Source organism: Benincasa hispida, chromosome 2 (genome assembly GCF_027475165.1).
Source record: "Benincasa hispida cultivar pf3 chromosome 2, pf3_genome.v1.1, whole genome shotgun sequence".
Taxonomy (NCBI): domain Eukaryota; kingdom Viridiplantae; phylum Streptophyta; class Magnoliopsida; order Cucurbitales; family Cucurbitaceae; genus Benincasa; species Benincasa hispida.
Window position 1 is genome coordinate 15,505,474 of NC_143479.1, and position 22,632 is coordinate 15,528,105.

Below are 22,632 nucleotides of genomic sequence, written 5' to 3' on the forward strand. Positions count from 1 at the left end.
GATGGCACACTCAAATTATGTATTGATTACAGACAGTTGAATAAGGTACTATACGGAATAAGTATCTGTTACCTCATATTGATGACCTGTTTGATCAGTTGAAAGGAGCAACAATATTTTCAAAGATTGATTTGAGATCAAGTTACCATTGAAGGAACTCTTAACGAAGAGCATCCATGAGCGCATTCAAATCTTTTCGATTTCATCGTGACCGAAATACAACACACACATTCTAACAGACAATTATGAAAATTCACACTAATTAGAGGCATGCTTCGAACAATAAAATACAAAAGAAAGAGTTCTCACACGCACACTTTATTGCCCAGTAAAGTAGTCGGCTGCAGCAGCACGATCGTCTACACGAACGGTAGCAACACGAACAGGTGAACAACAACGGGGACGACACCACCAAAATGGAGCCCTTGGTATTCTTGGAGTGAGAATCCAAAGTGTGGTCTTTGATGAATTTGGTAGAGGTTGGAGAAAGAACAAATCGTGTAGACGATAAGCAAATGGGAGAGAAAGAGCTACCGTATAGCTGTGTGCTTATTGTTTAGAAGAAGCTACACGATCGTGTAGGTTTTACTAAGCGATCATTTAATAAATGGTAAATGATCATTCAGAAAACTTGGCACGTGATGCGATTGTTTAGGGACAAGCGTGCAATCGTTTTGGCACTGGTGTGCGATCGTTTAGGCGATGAGCGACTATTGTATAGTCTCTCAAACTATGCGATTGTAATGTTTTCACATCGATTTCGATCTTTTCAAACCTTTGCAAAATGAAACAAATTTTCATTTTATTCTCCGGTTACAATAATCGACTTTGGATTCTCCCACTAACGCACATCCAATAGAAGTCTTAGGCTAATTATCATATAATTAACCAATTTAATAATTAATAAATATAATCATATTATATTCTTACCCTATAGTTTGATATCACATATCTATTATAGTAATTTATCCTCCACATGATATAAATCATATTTTTATCTAATTTTCCCTAAAATAATGTATCTTATACATTTAGTCAATTATATCATATATAATCAACCAGTTTAATTATATCATATACAATCGAAATTCCTCTTGTCAATTTGAACATTTCAAACTGACCCAAACACTGATTCTCGACTTTATCCAAGTTACCCAGGGGACCTAATGGACCTGTGGCTAGAAGCTCCAACGATACGTGAATAGTTGACTAAACTCTTTAGCCACGAGATCCACCATCCGTTAACTGTCAGGCATTCCACTAAAGACCAACAATTGAACTCTTCTTACTACAGATATATTTCTATGTCCATCGAATATAATCAATCATGAGTACGATGACCTTCACAGGTGCTCGTAAGTATAGCTTGACTAATTTACCGTTTTACCCCTGTAATTACATCTCACTCCTTACGTACCACTGATTCCTCTAATGAACAATACAACATAGTCCAACTATGTGTGAATACCTCTTGGGCCAAGAGAAGGTATGTGGTGCCACATCGTTCAAGCCCTGGAATCAGCCCTTAAGAGAGCTAGCTATCTACTTACCCCTACTTCGGGGAAAAAGTGAATTCCATCTTGTGTAGCTGACTTCCCAGCTCTCAAATCAGACGAATCCTCAAAATGGTAGGTTTGAATCGGTGACCTGGCTACTAGCACCCATACAAATCAAAGGACCGCCCTCAATGGCAGGAGTTCCCAACTCACTCAGGATTAAGGTCATGTTACCTATGGTCATCCTAGTGAAATGAAGTCTCTATTATGAATGGTGTTATATAACGAGACGTTAGCACTTCGTGGTCAGGTCTTATACAAACTCTTTGTAGAGGATGCCTCCGCTTGCATGTTCGCTACACGAATGATTAGGATCGGATCATCTGTGACAAGTGACAACACTTGTGACATTCCACAAAGCGGGTCGTATCCATAGGATTACAAAGATAAGGTTTCCCTCCTATATCCATATACTACAGACCATTTTGGTTATCACTCAAGACATGATCCGCATGTATGTCACCACATACATGCTTAAGTTACATACAGAAAACCAGGGATTTTATGTTTATTGGTTTGTGGTAAAGCAAATAAAACATGCAACTGAGCAAAATCAAGATGTGAAGTAAATATCATATATTATACAACACGTTCGTACAAACTGTTTACATACTTCAGGACACGAGACTTTAGGGCATCAACCTTAACAAGCATTAGTTGAAGGTTAGGGAGTCAGATATCCCTAAGATAACTTTTCAAACCAGGTATGAGCATTATGAGTTTCTGGTTTTGCCATCTGGCCTAATTGATGCCCCAATAGTATATATGGATTTGATAAACAAGATATTTCGATCATATTTAGATCAGTTTGTGATTATTTCTACAGATGATATCCTGGTGTATTCAGGTAACAAAGAGCATCTGAGGATAGTGTTGCAAACACTACACGTGAGAAACAATTATATGTTAAGTTCAACAAATGCAAATTCTAGCTCGACCAGGTGGTATTTCTAGGACACGTGGTGTTTGCAGCAGGTGTCAGCATTGATCATTAGAAGATGGAGGCTATAGTTAGATGGAAACGACCTACCTCAGTAACAGAGGTATGTAGTTTCCTTGGCCTGACAAGTTACCATAGGAGGTTTGTGGAGGGTTTCTCGAAGATAGCCCTTTCATTGACCAATTTAACCAAAAAGGATGCCGAATTTGCATGGATAGATAACTGTGAACGAAGTTTCCAGGATTTGAAGCAAAGATTGGTAATTGCGCCAATATTAACCCTTTCAGTACGGGGAAGGAATTTTAGCTTTACTGTGATGCATCCAAATAGTGATTGGGATGGGTGTTGATGGAGGATGGTTAATTTGTAGCTTATGCATCCAGGCAACTGGAGAAACATGAAGGTAATTATCCTACTCATAATCTAGAATTAGCAGTGTTGTGCTAGCATTAAAAATATGGAAGCATTACTTGTATGGTGAGAAATGTCATATCTTCACAAACCACAAGAGTTTGAAATATAAATTTAATTAGAAGGAATTAAATTTGAGACAGAGACGATTGATGGAGTTGATAAAAGATTTCGAATGCACTATTGAATACCACCAAAATAAGGCTAATGTGGTAGCAGATGCTTTGAGCAGGAAGTCAAGCTGTTCCAGGGATATGTTAGGTTCTTTAAAGGGAAGGTTATTATAGGAGTTCAAATGAGCTAATGCAGCTTTGACAGTACGTCATTGGGAGAAATGATAGCTCATTTCCAGGTAAGACCTACATTAGTAAATGATATCATTAGGGCTTAAATGACAGATGATAATCTCGGTAAGTTAATTGAAGAAGTTAAACAACATAAGAGACCAGATTTTGATTTTAGATAAGATGGAGCTTTGGTGAAGGATGATAGGTTATGTATTCCTAACAATGAGTTGCTGAAAAATGCAGTATTAGAAGAGGCACATGATTCCGCCTATGCTGTGCACCCAGGTAGCACCAAGATGTACATGACATTATGAAGAAGTCTTATTGGTGGCTGAGGATGAAGGAAGACATAGCCAGTTATGTAGACAGATGTTTGATCTGTCAGCAAGTTAAGACAGTACGTCAGAGACCTGTAGGTTTATTAAACCCACTTCCAGTACCAAAATGGAAATGGGAGCATATGACCGTGGATTTTCTATTTGGGTTACCGAAGACACCCATCGGTTATGATGGTATTTGGGTAATAGTAGACAGAATGACGAAAACGGTAAAGTTTTTGCCCATTAAAGCTACGTTTACCCTTGACTAGCTAGCTAAGTTATATATTGATCGAGTTGTGAGCCAATTTGGGGCTTCAATATCCATTATATCATATAGAGGTCCAAGGTTTACTTCAAAGTTTTGGCCCAGTTTAGGCACTTGGTACTAAGTTGCATTTTAGTATAGCCTTTTATCCATAGACTGATTGACAGTCAGAACGAACGATTTAGACTTTAGAAGATATGTTGAGAGCTTGTGTACTGCAGTTTAAAGGTAGCTAGGATACACACTTGCCATTGGTAAAATTTGCTTATAGTAATAGCTATCATTCCAGTATCAGTATGACACCGTATGAGGATTTGCATGGAAGACCTTAAATCCAGTTTGCTGGAATGAGGTCGGTGAAAGACAGTTGATAAGACTAGAGTTAGTCCAGGCAACATAAAAAAATGTTAAGTTAATTAGAGGAAATCTGAAGATAGGTCGTCATATAGAAAAGAGTTATGTAGATAAGAGAAGAAGAGAGTTAGAATTTGAGATTAGAGATCGAGTATTCCTAAAGTTGTCACCGTAGAAAGGGATACTCAGATTTGGTAGGAAAGGTAAGCTAAACCCCAGATATATAAAACCTTATGAGATAATTGAACACGTAGGGCCAACAGCTTACAGGTTAGTCTTACCTACTGAATTATCTAAATACATGATGTTTTCCATGTATCTATGTTAAGGAAATAAGTACCCGACCTTACTCACATTGTCTGAGAACAACCAGTACAACAAAAAGAGAATTTATCTTATGAGGAGGAAACAGTCCAGATTTTAGATGAGAAAGAGCAAGTATTGAGAAACAAGACTATATCGTTAGTAAAAGTCTTGTGGAGGAACCATGAAATTGATGAGGCTACATGGGAAGCTGAAGATCAGATGAAAAATAGATATCCACACCTGTTCACATGAAGAGTTCTAGGCAAATTTCGAGGATGGATTTTTTAAGGGGAAGGTAAATTGTAAACCCCTGAACTTGTTTTACTAGTTAATTAAGTTCACATTCTCTTAATTAAGTGTTTAAGGTGTGTATTAACATTAATGAAAAAAATAATCTAAGTATGTTTAATTAAATGATGTGTTTGAAATGTGAGAGAAGGAAAATTTTCTAAGTGTTACGAGTATATGCGTCCAAGTTATGAACATAATCGACGTATAAAGAGTTGAGAATGACAATGGCAAGCCAGAAAGGGCAAGAAAATATGTTAAGTGTGGAATATTGAGTCTAGGTGAAGTAAGAGGAAGTTAACGCTCAGAGGAAGTAACGGACTCCATAAGTTGGAGCTATGAAGTGCCATGCGGCCAGTTCTGTTGAACTATGCGACAGAAGATTATGCGTTGAAGAGAGAAGGCTTAAGTGGTCTCAAGGCCATGTGATGAAGTTAAGCTAAGGAATTTAGCTTAATTAATGAGTAAGTACACCAAGTGAAAATCTTGTAGATGTCAAGGGAATGATAAGTATGGCAAGTGACAATTAATTAAGCAAACTCTTCATGCAAGCCCAAGTATAAATAGACTTAGCAAAGAAGGAGAGTATTTTACCAAATATTTTATAACGCCTAGTGAGGGAGTGTTACTACTATCTGAAGATTCTGAAGGTTGAAGAATTCTCAGTAAACTAAAGGATAATTTGAGGTATCCCCGATCAATTAAAGAGAAAATAATGCTCAAATTATAAGGTAAGTAAAAGTTAAATTTTTTTTTAGCAATTTCCTTAAAGGGGGTTTAGTTTCTATGAATGTTCGAACTAATGTTAAGAAATATAGAAGTTTGAATTTGGAATGATGTTATAGATGAATAAGCAGGAAGCTACATACAAAGAACAAACAAGCAGCTAACCCAATGATGTTATGCGTTGACGTACACAACATAGTTAGTTCACAACAAAGATGCTTGAAGTATGTCGTGTTGGGAATGTCCTAAACTCGCCATTCGTAAATGTTGTTAACATATTCCATTTATCAATAAAAATGTTGTTGAGTTTTTTATTCAATAAATTACTATTGATATTGCATCCTTTTATGAAAATCCAATAAACGAATCCATGACTATAACATGAATACTTTAAATTTATGTGGCGATATAAAATGGATCAAGTTTTAGTATGTAGTCAAAATGGTCTATAAGTATACGCATGAGATTGAGTACCTCATTCTGGTGACACTATTGAATGCGGCCCATTTTGTATACTGATATAAATGATGTGACCTAAAAATCATTCATGTAGAGACATGTGAGTAGAGGTATCCTGTGCAATGAGTTTGCATAAGACCGGACCTCGAAATAGTCACTTTTCTTTATAACAACCGTTTACTATTAAAACTGACTATTTTAAACTCAACGACCTAGGGTCACTCGATTTTAATCCTGAGCTAACTATGAACTCCTGTTTATTCGGAATTATCCTTTGACCTGCATAGGTGAGAGTAGTCCAACAACACTGCTCAATAAGCCTCCCATTTTGGGGATAAGACCGAATAGATAGCTGAGGACATAGCTTTGCAATATGGAATTTACTTCTACCCGATTTAGGATTAGCAGATAGATTGTTCTCTTATGCGTTGATGTCTTGTCTTGAATAACGAGGCCCCACCCTTTCATGGAAGAGAGGGTTATGATTTATAAGTTGAACTATAAATCAATTGTTCAATGAAGGGTCAGTGGGAGCTTAAGGAGCAAGATGTATTTACAGGGGTAAAATAGTAATCTTTGACCTAACTATAAATACGAACAACCTGTGTAGGATTGACTTACTGATTATGATTAAAATGGATAGAAATAAATTTACAGTGAAGAGAGTACAACTATCGAGCTATAGTTGAATGTCTTTGTAGTTAAAGAATAGTGATTAATTCAGTTTAAAGAGTTTAACCAATTAATTACACATCATTGGAGCTCATGATCTATAAGTCCATAAGGTCCCTCTACTAGCTCGTAATTTGGATTAATAAATTGAGTAATCTTGATGAGATTTGAAATTAGGGTTTAGAATTTGAAATGTTCAAATTCAATTAGGGTTTCTATTAATCGTATTCAATGCAATTATTTTTTTAATATTATCGACATTAAACAAAATTGGAGAATCAATAAATGTTTAAATTATGATTTAAGTATTAATTATATGAAATTGAATTCATTATAATGAAATTGGTATTTTATTAATTTAATATTAGATATTAAATAAACAAAATTAATTAAAAGGTTTAATTAATTAGTTTTATTTGAATTAATTTGTTATAAATCTAATAAAACAAATAAATTTATTTATTTAGAAATTGGTTTTAGAAATCAATTTTTAAAATAAATTTTGAAAACTCAAAGTGGAGATTTCCAAAAGTTGGAAATCTCTACTATGGTGCAAAGCACCTTATTCATCCAATTCCACTTTCTCCATGAAGAAGGAACTGGCCTTCATGCAGGCTTTGAATTTGCATGATGAAAGCTTTATAAATTAAAGTGTTGGGCTGAATGATGAGTTTAAGCTTTCAAGAACTTCTTCAAGAACTCTGTGGAATTCGAAACTCTCCAAACCCTCTTCAAATCTTCATCAAATTCAGCTCAATTTAGTTCCACTACACAATCCTTACAAGAGAATAATAGAGAAGATTCTTGTGGTGGTCTACTTGTAGATTAAAGCACATTTACGTAGAACTCGGCTGGTGTTGAAGAGGTTTCATCAAAGGTATTGTATTTAGCAAACCCCCTTCTGTTATAATTACTTTGAAGCATGTTTTAAACTGAAATTAAGAAAAATTAGAGTGCTTATTGATTCTGATTTTCTCCGCTGCATGTTATTATACTCAATCAATTGTTATCAGAGTATGATTTAAGCATGCAATTGTCGTTAATTTGAGTTTGGTGGGTATTTTCCATAAACTGTATGAAAATGGTGAACTGATATGTTTTTCCAGTGTTTTGGCATTTGAATCTTTTCAATTATGTTGTAATTCTTGTAATTGGCTCTTGTTTGATGGGCCTTAATACGTGTTTAAGTGTCTGTAATTCGTTTAGAGTCATTAGAGTTGCAATTAGGATGTATTTGAAGAAAGAAGTGAAGAAGGTCGAGCAGCAGGAACTGGAAATTCAAATTTCTGCCAAATACTCAATGCTCGATGGAATACTCGATGGCATACTCAATGGTATTTCATGAAATACTCGATGCACGATGCCATACTCAATGCGTTTACTCGATGATATTTCATGAAATACTCGCTGCTCGATGCATGGTGCTTTACTCAATGGTCGATGGCATCTACTCGATGGTATTTTGTGAAATATTTGATGTTCGATGATGCTTGATATCATACTCGATGCTCACTGCATACTTGATGTTGGGTGGTATGCTCGATGGTATTCATTGCTTGCTAATACTCATGGGTTTTGCTCGGTTCAAGGTGGTTCGAGCGGTCTAGAAGGTTTTTGAAGCCGGTTTTGCTGATTTATGTAATAGCTAGGCTTTTGTTTGCTTGGAAATACCAAAACCAAAACCATATCAGTTTTGTGTTTAATTATTTATGCATTTGATATATGTTATAATTAAATAAATCTTGTATGTGCATAAAGTATGCTATGTAGAATTAAAATCCCACCATAAGAAGCATGTTACATGCGTTAAAGTATGTTATAAAATTGTTGTAATGTATAATATGCATGTATAGGGTTTCAATTTTTTTAATATAAAGGTTATGTTAAATATTGAATGTCTTTGATGTATATTATGGATGTTTAGTTTTAACCTAGACGTCGTAGGTTTAAATCCAAATGTAAATGTTATACTTGGATAATAAACACATAGACTTAGGTTGTTTAAAATTAGCCGTAACAAACCTAAGTTAAAGAATACACAAACATTTAGAACACTTTAGTGGGAGATTAACAATATATATGATATATCGTTTTTAGCTCTCACGTCCTTAAGAGTTCACACCGTGAGATCCATGCTCGGCTTTGTGTCGATTTTACCTCGACTGCTCCATTCGAAAAGTGTTTGCATGGGTTAATAACAAGGTGAATGAGGGAAGTAGTTCATAGTAAGTGGGTGAATTAAAATTTTCAATATATCCTAAGGTCTCCTCCATTAGTTTAAACTGTGATATTCCTATGTTGCACCTACTATCGTTTTTAGGTGGCACTAGCTAGTCGTTAACAGTGGTGATCCCTTTGGAGGATTGTAATATAGGATTCGAAACAACTCAAGCTTCATAAATGAATAGGGTCTTATAGTTTCGTTTTACACATTGTCTTCTAATTTGGGGACATGTTCATACTGTTCTATTGAGATTGATGTGTCCTAATCTCAGGTGTCAAAATTGGGCATTTTCTTTAGGATAAATTTTAAGTCTTTTATGTTGAGTTACCGTAGTTTTAAACATTTCAGTTTTATAGAGGGCTTTAGTTGTTAACGGTCTTAGCACATAAAGGTTGTTTTCAGTTTCGTAAAACAATTATCAACATCATTTTTGGAAATAAACATTTTATTTACATTGAAGTCGATACAATAAGATTGTTCTAATAAACACTTTGCAGAAATTATGTTCCTTTTTAAATCAGGAACTACATACACATTTTCTAGTCAAATGAATTTATTCTGTAAAGTCAACTGGAGATCTCCCACTACCATAGCCGAAACAACATGCCCAGTTCTATCCTACATTATCATCTCACCAGCATCAAGTTACCGCAAGGAAATAATTCCCTAAAATGAAGAACAAACATGGTTAGTGGCGCCAAAAGCTGTAATCCAGGTAGAATCCTCATTCTCTAGTAAACATGTTTCCAAAACAAGTAAATCATATTTACCTTGCTTGGCCTTCTTCTTTTCTGCCAAGTACTTGGGATAGTTCCTCTTCTAATATCCCTTCTGGTTGCAATGGAAACAGATTCCCATTGCAACCTTGACTTTCTTTTGAGCAGTAGCTGGTAGGTTAGCTTTCCCCTTTCCACCATTCTTCTTCTTCCACTTTTTGGTGTCGGGGGAAGAAGGTGCCGACTTTATCCCAGAGGTGAACCTCTATGGAACTATTTAGAAGATGAAGCAAAATTTGCTTCACCCTTATGTCCCTTGCTTTTCATCAAGGACTGGGATGTCTGTAGCTCGTTGAGCAAGGTGGTTAGATTGTAGTCAATCCTATTTAAAACGACATTGCTACGGAAGTGTAGGAAACTTTCAGGTAAAGATTCCAAAACGAAACTAACCTGGCTGACTTCACCGCTGACGAACCCATTCATCTCCACCACGTTGAAGTGGACCATCATGTTGAGAACATGTTCTCGAACAAATGCTCTTTCTTGCATACGAACATCGAAGATGTGTTTGAGAGCATCATGGTTGAGCTATGCGAACGGTTGTCCAATCATTCCTCTTAGGGACTCCATGATCTCACGCTATGAGCATGGGCTCATATTTCTTGGCCAAGACTTCAGAAAGACTTGCCAAGATATATGATCATGTCTTTTAGTTTTCATTTGTCTAACAGTCATATGCTTCTCGAACATTTCGAGCAGCCTTTGGAGCTAAAATGGGAGAACAGTCCTCCACCAGGACAAAATGAAGGTCATCGATGATAAATATTGTGTTGATCGTGTTTTTCCATGAAGTGCAGTTTTCACCCTTTAATTTATCAGCGACGAGTAAATTTAAGGTCGCGGAAGTCATTGTGAAATAAATTTTCTGAAACCATACAAATTATTTATTATTAGTTTATTTGCATTAAACCAACAAGACAACCATACAATTTTAGCAAATAATCTAGTGTACCCTAAATGATATCTATTTTGCAATTATGTTTCAGTGAGATAGGACAAAAGTCAATTGATCAAGTGTCCCTTCACTGGAATGAGACAATCTCAACTAATAGACAAGAACTCCTTGTTACTGTGACTATTAGTCACCATTGTTCGGTCCAGAATTTGTTAAACTCGTTTAACAATTCTTGTAAGTGTAACTCCTCATTTTAGGTCCTAAAGTTCATCCCCAATGAGCCAAACATAGGAAAAACTAATTGAAACATGAAACTAAAGCAAGCCTATCTATTGCTGAAGTTTGAATAAAGCATCATGCAAAAATATCATCCTTTAGATGGACACCCACGGTGCCACGAGGCCATGCATGAAACTTTACTTCAAATTAATGAGAGAGACTGAGGAATGTGTTATCACACATCTCGTTCCCACTTACTATAAACATTCTCTCCATTCACCTTGATATTGATCTATACAAATGCCACCTGTAAGGGGACACCCATGATGCATCAAGGTCGAGTATAGACCTCACGGTGTGAACTTTAAGAAGAAACGTGAAGAGGATGAAATGAAGTCTCATATACCCCATTTTCTCCCACGAGCGTTTTATCAACTTAGAAAAATTCGGCTACTGATTTTATATAAATGATTGTTTAATTTGCCCAAAAACAACACTTGCCTTTGGATAGTTAAAATTTTTTGTTTAAGTTCTATTAAACTCTTTAACAAACTTTAATCAAACTTGCATGCATGTAACAAATCTATCTAATTCACCTTTCCAGGTAAGTTCCCAGGTAGGTAAATTTTCGTCAACTTAAATACCTTAGCCTAGATAGAACCCGCCTTAGACAAAATGTCCCTTATGAATACATTTGTTACATAGTTAATCTTTTATTAAGAATCAATTTAATCAGATTAAACTTATATTTCTAATCTCATTAGAAATGTGATCTTAGGTCTATCTGAATCATGTTTAAAATAATTTTAAAAGATGGTTTTAATTTAAGGTTTGCATGCAACTCTGAATTATTGATTTTATTTCTAATTTCATTTTGTTATAACAATTATAAGCAAATGAAATAAATTAAAATCATTTACTGCATGTAAAGCACACTTAGGTAACTTTATAACAGTTATAAATTATCCTAAAGTGGTGACATGCTTCATGCAATTTCATTTCATTACTAACATACATAACAATTATATACTATAGTAATGAAATTATTAATAACATACATTAAACATACATTCATACTATATATTATAACTGTTATAATACAAATGATGCATGTATATGTTATTAATGCATGCATGCATATATTATAACATTTATATTATATGATGCATGAGCATGATGTAATATTAAAACATGCATCTAAATATATATTATAACAATTATATATAAATGATGCATACAATATGACATATAATAATAAAATAATCATACATCACATGCATAATTTAAAAGGAAATTGATGGACCGGGATTGGATGCCTAAAAGAAATTTTAAATCTAACTATTACAAATTAATAGTCAGCGGGTTCAAAACAAGTGAACTGGGTCTTGAACCGTTTGACCCGAACCACCCAACAAAGATTGCCCACATCCATCGTATAGCGACGATCATTCAATGCCACGCAAAGCCATGATCATATAGTGCTATCGCATAGCAACGATCATACAGTGCTATCATATAGCCACGATCGCATAATATTATTACATAGCCACGATCGCATAGTGTCATTGCATAGCCACGATCGCACAGTGTTATCACATAGCACCACACGCCAAGTGCCATCACACAACAGCCACCGCCTAGCAACGAACGAACGAGCTTTCTTGTTCTTCTAAAGTGGACTTCATTTTCTCTAGAAAACACATCAGGAACAACATGAATGACTCAAAACTTTAAATATAGACTCGATCGCATTTTAACGCCCCAAAAACATGGGCCTTCACAAACCAATTTGTAAATTGAATGCGAAAAATCTAAATGGTCCAATCTCGAAAACTAATTGAGAAACCATACATTCCACATAACATTCATCATATGAATTACATAATGCAAAATCCTACTAGAACACTATAAAATTAATCCAAAATTTTGGAAACATTTGTGCTAGAAACCTGGCTCTGATACTAATTGATGGAACCATTGAAGGTTCTTGAGCGGAAGCATGTGATCGAACCAAATACCCAAATTTTACATAACATAAATTTTACAGTAAGAACAAACAAATTATGCATTTAAAAGAAAATTGCAACATGCTTTAAAACAGAAAATGTAGAATAGTAAAAGGGTTTAAGAAACCTTACTCTTGAAGGACTTTTCTTCACAAGATTCCTTCTCTGAATCTTGTCACGAACAATCTTGAACCCTCTAACCGTCAAGGACACTACCACAAATGTTTCCTTTGTATTTTCTAGATGAGAATTCAAGAGTTTTGTGGGCTCTGCCTATTTTGGAAGAGAGGGTTTTTTGGAGTGTTAAAAGGAAGAGATGCTATTCAAGTTTCTCACAGAACTTTTCTATGTCGCTCTACCTTGTTGAGTGTTCTAGTGGGAAGCATTAATAACATGAAGAAGAAGAAGAACTCCTCTTTTTCTTCCCCATTACCATGTGTTTAGAGAGAAAATAGGGGGAGTATTACAACTCCTTCCCAAAATGATTTTCAAAATAAAATAAAATAAATTTATTTATTTTCATAAATAAATTTAATATATTTATATGATAACTACCTTATCATATAATATATATTAAACTATATGTTATATCAAATATAACATATAATCTATAGTTTCTAATATTGTATCAAATACAATATAACCTATAATTTCTATTTTCTCACAAATAACATTTAATATAAATCTCATTTATATCAAATTTAATTATTTGAATCAAATCCATATAATTAATATTTGAATCATATTCAAATATTTATTTCCTCTCAAATAAACTTTATATTAAAATGTATCATATACATTATAGCAATTATATCATATATAATTAGATTTAGTTAATTATATCACATATAATTAATACCCTCAATTAATTTGAACAATTCAAATTAATCCAAAAATTGATTCTCAATAATTCCCGTTAAGACCTCAAGGACCTGTAACTTGAAGCTTCAACAATACGTGAATAATTAATTAAACTCATTTAATTAAATTATTCATCATTCGTTAACTGTTGGACACTCCACTAAAGACCAACAGCTACACTCTTCGCACTATAGATATATTTTTGTGTCCATTGAATATAACCTATCAACAGTACGATGACCCTTCACAAATTGCTCGTAGTATAACTGGGCCAAAATTATTATTTTGCACCTATAGTTACATCTAACTCTTTAAGTACCACTGATCCCTCTAATGAACAATAAATCATAGTCCAACTATGACCAAACTTCTCTTGAGCCAGGAAAGGGTGTGACACCACATTGTTCAAGCCCTGAGAGGGTGTGGCACCACATTGTTCAAGCCCTGGAATCAGGCATTAAGGAAGAAATTTATCTACTTGCCCCGACATTAGGGAAATAGTGAATTCCTTCTTGTGTAGTTGTGTTCCTAACTCCCCAATCAGACGAATTCCCAAAATGGTAAACTTGTTGAGTCGGCAATCTGGCCACTCTCACCCATACAAATCAAAAGGAGTTGACAACTCACTCAGGATTCAGGTCATGTTACCTATGGTCATCCTGGTGAAATGAAAGTTTCTATTATAAACAACGTTATATAATGAGACTAAACATTTCGTGGTCCGGTCTTATACAACTCCTTTGTATAGAATATCTCTGCTTACATGTCTCCACATGAATGATTAGGATCAGATCATTTGTAGCACTTTACAACAATTGTAACATCTACAAAGCGGGTCATACTCATAGTGTCACCAGGATAAGGTATCTAACCTTATCCATCTACTATAGACCATTTAGGTTATCACTTAAACATGATTACTATAGACCATTTAGGTTATCACTTAAACATGATTCACCTGTATGTCTCTACATACATGTTTAAGCTACAAACCTTGGATGTTAGTTTATTGGTTTGTGGTTAATGCAACTAATTTTTGAAATAAAACATCACATATTTTATTACATAAATAAATATTTCTACTTTACAATACAAACTATAGGACCCTACGACATTTAGGGCATCAACCCTAACAGATTTATCTTCATCCTAGGCACAAACCTGACATCTCATAGTACGAATTTTTCTTCACACTCTATCTTCGGATTAATATTTCCAATTTCAATTATTTTAGAAACTCTACCATTCTCAATCCTTACTAGATCACGATGTCCTGATGTGAAAGATGTGAATAGACTTCTTACCTGAAGCTATATGTACGGAAGCTACACTATCAATTGTCCATTCAGATAAGTGGCTACTTTTTTGTATATTACTCTCAACACATGCATAGACATCACTAATGAATTTTTCATCAGTTTCAACCAGATTTATCGTTACTTCTTCAGTGTCAACCTGATTTACCTCACGTTTTATTTTTTATCCTCTTCTAGTTTCTTACACTGATTGTTGAAGTGACCTTTCTTGTGACCGTAAAAGAACTCTATCTTTTTATTCTTATTCTTCCACTTTTTATTACTGCAACTTGGCCCATCATTTCTAGAGTCTACCCCATCATTTCTAGAGTCTACCTTGTTTTTACCTTTAGTCACTGCTAAAGCTGAACCTATAATAAATTCTTTACTATTTCCTTTCCTATGATTTTCTTCAGATATAGGTAACACAAATCCCTCAAAACTTTAAAGTGTTATCCCCAATTGAATTAGACATGGTAATTTTCATGGTTTCCCAACTATGAGGTAAAGACATTAATAATTGAATAGACACGGTAATTTTCATGGTTTCCCAACTATGAGGTAAAGACATTAATAATTGAATAGCATACACCTCATCAGTAAGTTATATTTTAACAGATTTTAACTGATTAATTAAGGTGGTAACCTCATTAATATAAGAATTTATAGAAGCATCCTCAACCATTTGCCTATTGAAATATTCTTAAAAAGACAAGTCTTACTATTAGTAGATGGTGTCTCATATGATAACTGAGACTACTCCTTCATTCATGTTCTCCCAATCTTCATCTGACATTCCTTTCGGTCTCTCCTTCAATGTCTCATGTAATTTCTTGTAAGTTAAGAAATCTTTAAATTGCATCTTTCAATATCCAAAATTTTTCCATCTAGTTTCATGATTCCCTCGAAACCTCTTGACTCTGATAATCTGATACCACTTGTTGGAAATTTATACTTAGATATAAATAAAATGTGAAAACTTAATTACATAAAAAATTCTCACTTCCACATATTAGAGCCAAAAGAAGGGGAAAAAGAGAACGATATTGAAAAATATATTGGTTCACCCCAAACTCAAGACTATGTCCTCTGCAACTGTACTATGATGAAGATTGTAAAAGGTTCCAAAAACTTGCGCTACAAAACTCTCCCCCAAATAGTCCAACACGAACTATTTAATTTCTTATACCACAACTTGGTATCTTGGAATTAATAATAAAGAGAAACACTAAAGAAAATTATTCTGTGTAATTTATCTTCTCACTGCAAACTCGAACTGCACAGGAATGGAAGTAGGACTTCAAATTGATGTTGCCGCAAGTTCTCACAATTTTTGTTGTTTGCTATCTTCTTCTTTCGGCAAAAACCAGTTGCCATATTTCACCAAGTTCACACATATATATTATATGTGTTGCAAACCTAAATGAGTCTAATGGGCTGTTGCAAACCTAAATGAGTAAAATGGGCCAAGCCCATTAGCCATAAAATGTTCCACCGTCCACTTTCTTCTTCCACCACCCCTGTTTTATTCTTTTCTAAAAATGTCCTCCAAATTAACCAATAATAAAAAATAAAAATAAAAATAAAAAAATCCTTCTTGTTGGTTAACTAATAAGATAATTTGGTCTTCATCTTTACACACGTGCCTCTTAGTGGGTTGATTTCAATAGGAATTTTGTCTTCACAATCCCAACACTACTCCATATAAATCAATCCGACTCGAATAGTTGTAAAAATGCAAAAGAATGTATTGTTCGTTCAAATATATGCCTATTGTTAGATCGGGATGTTCCATATTTATTATGGTCTAGATCATATCCATCAACAAAATATAAACAACTTCAAGTAAAATAATTGTAACAAAGGATAAAGTAGAAATTACTAAAAGATGCAAACACAAGATAGGAATGAAAATATTATTCTCTCATAACCCAATTTCACTCAAGAAATTGAAATGGGCAACAATTTTAAGGTTAATAGATTAGCATGGTCTCTGCGCAAGGATGACACACACAAATCGAGAAATGGTCTAAAATCCAAATTCAACACATGATGGCCACGACATTCTCCTGTGACCTGACAACATCGTTATCCTTATTTGTCTTGAATGCTTCAAGGAGTGAAGACTATCCCCACAAATCAACACGAGTGGATGTCACCCAACATAGAATTGCTCTAAACTAAGTACGCTTAACTGTGAAGTTCCTGTGATAAAACCATCGAAAAGGAAAGTGCATCTTGTTAGTATAGGTAGTAACTTTTAATTCTTTTATGTTTTTCTTAACCATATTTTCATGTCTCAGGATTCCTCTCATTTGAATGTGATGTCGGTTCATTCATGTCTCCCTCCTAAACTCGAGGCATTACACTATATCATTGATAGACTCATATAAGTGATGTAGTCTATCATTGATAGACTCCAAAAGTTATATCTAAATTTTATTATATCTACTAATATACAATGGACTTGATTATTATATTTACACTTGTCTATTTTCATATAACTCTTTTTTGTATAGTATACAAGTATAGATTTATTAACGTAAAAATGTATTAAAATGAAATGAAAATAGCAATTTCTAATTTTGAAATTACCAACTAAACAAAATTTCTATTTTAATTATCATTATACTCCCAACTAAAAACACACCGTCAATATTCTTGGCGAAGTTTACGACATTTTAATTATTTTCCAGATAATTCTACCAAATAATAATAATAATAATAATAATTATATATATATATATCGGTCAAAAAGGAAACTTTTATTTTTCCAGATTACTAATCGTCGAATCTAAGTTCGTTCCCACACCCATAGCTAGAAGATAAAGAGAAGAACTCATCGATTTTATAGCGCTCCAATTTCCTCTGCTGCTCTTCGCATGGCCCGAATTCTCTCTCTTTCCCAATCTTTTATCTCCTCCAAGTTCCAATCTGCACCTTTGAAATTATCGCTGTTGATTCCGTCTTCCTTTGCCCTCGGTCATCGGAACCGCTCTACACGTTCCGGCAAGGTCAAATTCATCGAAATTGACCTCGAATCGTCCTCTTTCGCGGCTGATTCAGAGGTTCTTGCTATTAGGAAGCTCGACGACTTTGTACAGAGGATTATTGTTGAGCGATCTACTCCTAATTGGCTTCCGTTTGTGCCCGGTTCGTCATTTTGGGTTCCTCCACGCCGTAACAAACCACGTAGGGTGGTCGACCTATTCGATAAATTGGTTGAACCGATCGCCAAAGAGGATTCCCCTTCCCTTGCCAACGCCCGTGGTTGGCCCTGCTTAGATTTTTTCGCCAAAGGTATATATGCAATTTACGTTTTTTTTCCCCAGATCGATTTTCGTTTAGCGGTTGATTAATGCGGGAATGATGATTGAAATTGGTGATTTTTAGGGTTGTTAGTTTTATAACTTGTACTATGATCGGGAATTTGTGTTATTCGCTATGAATTCAGATGATTGGATTTCCGGATGTTCTTCTAAATTGGAGAGTAAATCAACCATCTTTTTTGCTTGAATGTGAAATACTACTGCTTTGTTGGTGCATATGAATTGGGAAGATACTTGTGTTAGCCTTATTTGATGGCGTGGGATGATCTAATTCGAATTGTTTCAATTAGAGAACAGCTGTGTCATTGTCTCTTCTTTTATGTTTTATAATGCAATTAGCTAGCTGGCCTTGAAGGCTGTGGTTGCAAAGTTGTTCTTGAGTTTTATAGTTTCTGAAATTGTGCTGTAGAAGCTTACCATAGGGTTTCATTTATTTTGACAAGGTTTTGTCTGTGAAGAAAGTTCACATTTGCTTACTGCAATTTACCCGGAAAAAAAAAGGTTGAGTACATGTGAACAATCTGAGGTTATATCTTACTGCCTTGACATTTTAGCTGAATCTTAATTCATAATCATAATTTGCAATATAAAACATGAGAGGGAATACTGTATGATATGTTTATGGTTTATGTCAACTTGTTACTAGTCACGCTATTTTGTAGTTTTAAGTTGTGAATCTGTGATAACTTGAAATCTAGATGACTGAGAGTAGTGCTTTTGATAACATTTAGATTGCAATTTATCAAGCATTACTATATTACAGAGAATAAGAAACCCCTGGTCATTTGCTCCAACCCCCAACTTCTTGATCTGTTTCCTTCCGTTGTCGCTTCCACTTTATCTAATTCCAGTTTCTCTATTTCATGTTATTAATTAGACCTTATTCTGGTGGCTGGTTGAGATATGTGCACATAATTATAATGATGATTGTGTGCATTGACATGCCAATTTGGTTTAGTCTAGCTTTTACTATTTCATGGTTCATCTGGCCTAAGAAATGCAAAATTTTTGTAGTGAGACTAAGAGCTCTTGATAAGGTGTAGGATAACACCCCTTTGTTCTAGGTATAGTGCCTCGTCAAAGCAGCAGTAAAAATAATTTTTTTACATTAACTTTTCTTTTTCTATCGATACACAACATTATTTCTACCATTTTGCAATTTTTGCGGCCATGCGAATCTTCCCTGTATTGTGTTATCTGATGTCCCGGGGCTATGCGTTCAGTATTGTTGCCTAACTTACGAATATTGGATTTGATTGGAGCTTGAAAGTTTGAAACTCTCAGCTTTAGTTTGTTAAATATAGAGATCGGCATAAGGATATGTTTGATTAAATGAATCCAAGTTATATTTTTTACGTTATGATGTGAATTTCTGTTGGCTACCAGTCTTTAGTTTGGATTATAGTATTCTCAGCCTCCCAGTATATGGCCTGAATAAACGTATTCCATTATTTATAATTTTATAGTTTGTCAACTTTTATAAATTTGGCTCTTTTTATCTTGGTGTTTCATTTTTTGTATCGTCCGCAAGTATTCCTCTATCTTATCTCATTGAAGTTTGAATCTTCGGTAAAAAAGTGTATTCCCAGCTACAAGCCTCATGCAATGATTACAGTGATGTACGTACAGTAATTCACAATCGAGCATGCAAAGGGTTTTGTGCTTATCGCCCATTTGGCGATGGGGATGGGAACCAAAATATTTGCATCTGTTTCGGCGGTTAAATTAGTTAAAACTTCGCCGTAAAACTGAGCTTATTTGCAGACCATTTAGGTTTTTTTTGGAAATCTCTACACGCATCTGCCAACATTTTGTACTATTTATATTGATGGAATGATGACATTTTTACTTGAATGTAGAGTCTGGCTCTGGAGCAACTCGATTGGCTCCAGTAGATACTGAGTTGGAAACTTCAAATGAGGTGGAGTTGGAGATTGAGGTGAAGACACCAACAAGTACAGATAACTCAAACCAGCCTGAGGATTGAGAAAGTAGAACCTCATACCTCATCCACTAATGCACTTGGGTAGGTAAATTTGGCATTATTAACAAGTCCAGATTGTCCAAGTATCTGCTATATTAATGTGCAGATGGTCTGGAAAGCAAAGGTACTGTTCTTAATTTATATGGTTCACCTGTGCAGGATCGTTAGATGGTTGTCGGAGATTTTCGAGACCGAATGGAATGGAAAGTGATGGTGAAGAGAGGTCGGAGAGAAATGGGATGCTCTACAGATGGTTCCAGTTTGACTGCTGTGGTATTCACTTCCATTTGCTTCGTCTAAACTGCCCTGTCTATTTAAAGCCCACTCTGCACCCCCTCCCCAGACTGATAGTTATTTATGCTTCGTTGTTTTTGGACTGATTACTTTAGGATCTTCAAATTCACCAGCTTGTTATTTAAATGAGGTGAATTATCAACCCGTCCTATCAAATCTATATACAGCTACAATAAGAACTCTTCCTTATATATGTATAAAGTAACTGACAAATTGTTTTCCATTTCAAGTGCTTGAGAATAAATCTAAGTTCGTAGTTGCAATATTTTCTAGATTGCTTGAAACTTTTGTGCTACTGGTGTACGAAGTTCTCTCTTATGGGTATGTGTTGCTAGAACATTGATGATCTGCCTCTTCTGCGCTATTTTTTTCTATATAAGAGAGAGTGTCCAATGTCAGAAAATTTGTAGGATATCAAATCTTTCGTGTACTCTTCTTTGGAAAGAAGGATGTATGATTTATTAGACAAAGTTACAATTTGGTCTAGTGCAGGTTAATGGCATTTAAGAATTGAATTCGTAGTTATAACGATTGCTCTTATTTGTCCCTTTTTCCTTAATCAAAAAAGAAAAATTAAAGTCAATTTGATCACATAATTTGAAGGATTTTGATTTTGTTCTTATACTTTTATTTTAATAGACTGTTCTTGATGGGGTTAATAGATTGTGAACATAATTGCTAGTTTTTCATAGTGAGTCCATGTGGTTTTTAAATTGAGGTTCATGTCAAGCAAATGAGGCATGCAAAAAGGTATATAATAATCTGAATCATATGTTGGTTAAAGGTAAACTATGGAAAAATGGGAAGATGATGCTTAAAATATCCACCATTAATATGAAAAGAGAATATTAATGAAGTGCAAAAGCGAGCATTCTAATCAATATAAAGTACATGTTGGCGAAATGTCTGTTATGTGTTGAACTTCATTAGTAAATAATCACACATTATTCTCTTTTTAATATTCGCTCAATTATAGCAAACTCTTAAACTTTATTCTTTATTTAAGAGTATTTTGTACTTTTAAAAGTCACGATATTGTTCATAATATCAAATAGAAATGAGACTTGGAATTGTATAATAATAACCTAAAATGATATAGTGATTTAAATTTTCTTTTTAGGTCACTATCACACCATCATATCATATCTCAATTTTCGTCGAAAATTATAGAGAATTTGGAGAGAATTTCTATTCCAAAGATATTATTAAAACATTCATTCGTTGAAGTTCATGAATAATAATACTACTTTTGATAGTATAAGGATATTTTCTAAACAAATGACAAAGTTGGAGGAAATTTTAATATAATTTAAACTTTCGTTGATGCTATTTGAGATCCATATTTTCCCTACGGCGGTTCTTAAGAAACAAAGGGAAAAAAAAAACTCCATCTAGATTTTGTTTTATCATGCATAGTGTGGTTGGTTGGAGTTTTGTTTTGTTTGTTAAATCCTTTGTTATTATTTACCTCCGACCAAATTTTTATATGATTTCTTTTTATTTTGTTTTACACACAATTTTTTGTGTTGTTTGTTTAGAAGAGATAGTCCTCCTTATATCATGTTTTCAAAGATTGAAAATATGTCTTCGTCAATCATGTACATGTGTCTTCCATATTATGTTTTAGAAATTAATTTTGTGCATATATTTTTTATACATATTGTTTTAGATATCTTTAATAGATATATATTGATTCTGTTGCATAATTGCTTTGTAGTTTGAAAGGATATTGAAATTATTGAACTATAAATATACACTATTTTCGTGCAGGTTCATCAAAATTTTAGTACCTATAACCACTTTGTTACAAATGTCTTAATTAATTGTTATGTTGGATTTGAATGGCTGGTAAAGAAATTAACTTTATTGGTTATAAGCACTTTAGTATGTGTTTTTTTCTCAAGAGACATATTCAGGAAGTTTCTTTTTCATAAAAGTTCCATATACTTGTATCTTACTATGGTTTTGTATTTTAAAACCTATTAGCCATTTTCCCTCTTTCTGCCATTTGGTTTTTTTTCCCTTAAATTTTTTAAAAAAATTAGTGGATTACAGAACAAAGCACGCTAAAGAACAAAACCAAGCATCTATTATTAAAAACAAAAATTGACACATATATGTTGGCATAAAGTCACTATTTGACATATCTGCAATGGATTATTATT

The 22,632-nt window shown here is 34.2% G+C and overlaps 1 protein-coding gene and 1 non-coding gene across 2 annotated transcripts; both read left to right on the top strand.

The window, feature by feature from the left end:
• Positions 1–16,796: 16,796 nt before the first annotated feature.
• On the top strand, positions 16,797–16,899 carry LOC150037671 (U6 spliceosomal RNA). The gene has a single exon (XR_016528060.1). It is a non-coding gene; the product is annotated as a U6 spliceosomal RNA (small nuclear RNA).
• Positions 16,900–17,605: 706 nt separating this feature from the next.
• On the top strand, positions 17,606–20,732 carry LOC120072253 (uncharacterized). The gene is made up of 3 exons (XM_039024679.2): positions 17,606–18,160; positions 20,049–20,215; positions 20,333–20,732. Exons 1-2 carry the CDS (start codon positions 17,743–17,745, stop codon positions 20,174–20,176), a joined length of 546 nt encoding a protein of 181 aa, XP_038880607.1. The 5' UTR covers positions 17,606–17,742; the 3' UTR covers positions 20,177–20,215; positions 20,333–20,732.
• Positions 20,733–22,632: the final 1,900 nt, after the last annotated feature.

Coding starts and splice junctions, on each gene's coding strand:
- LOC120072253 (XM_039024679.2), top strand. CDS start 17,743: ATGGCCCGAATTCTCTCTCTTTCCCAATCTTTTATCTCCTCCAAGTTC. Junction 18,161..20,048: donor CTTAGATTTTTTCGCCAAAG/GTATATATGCAA, acceptor ACTTGAATGTAG/AGTCTGGCTCTGGAGCAACT.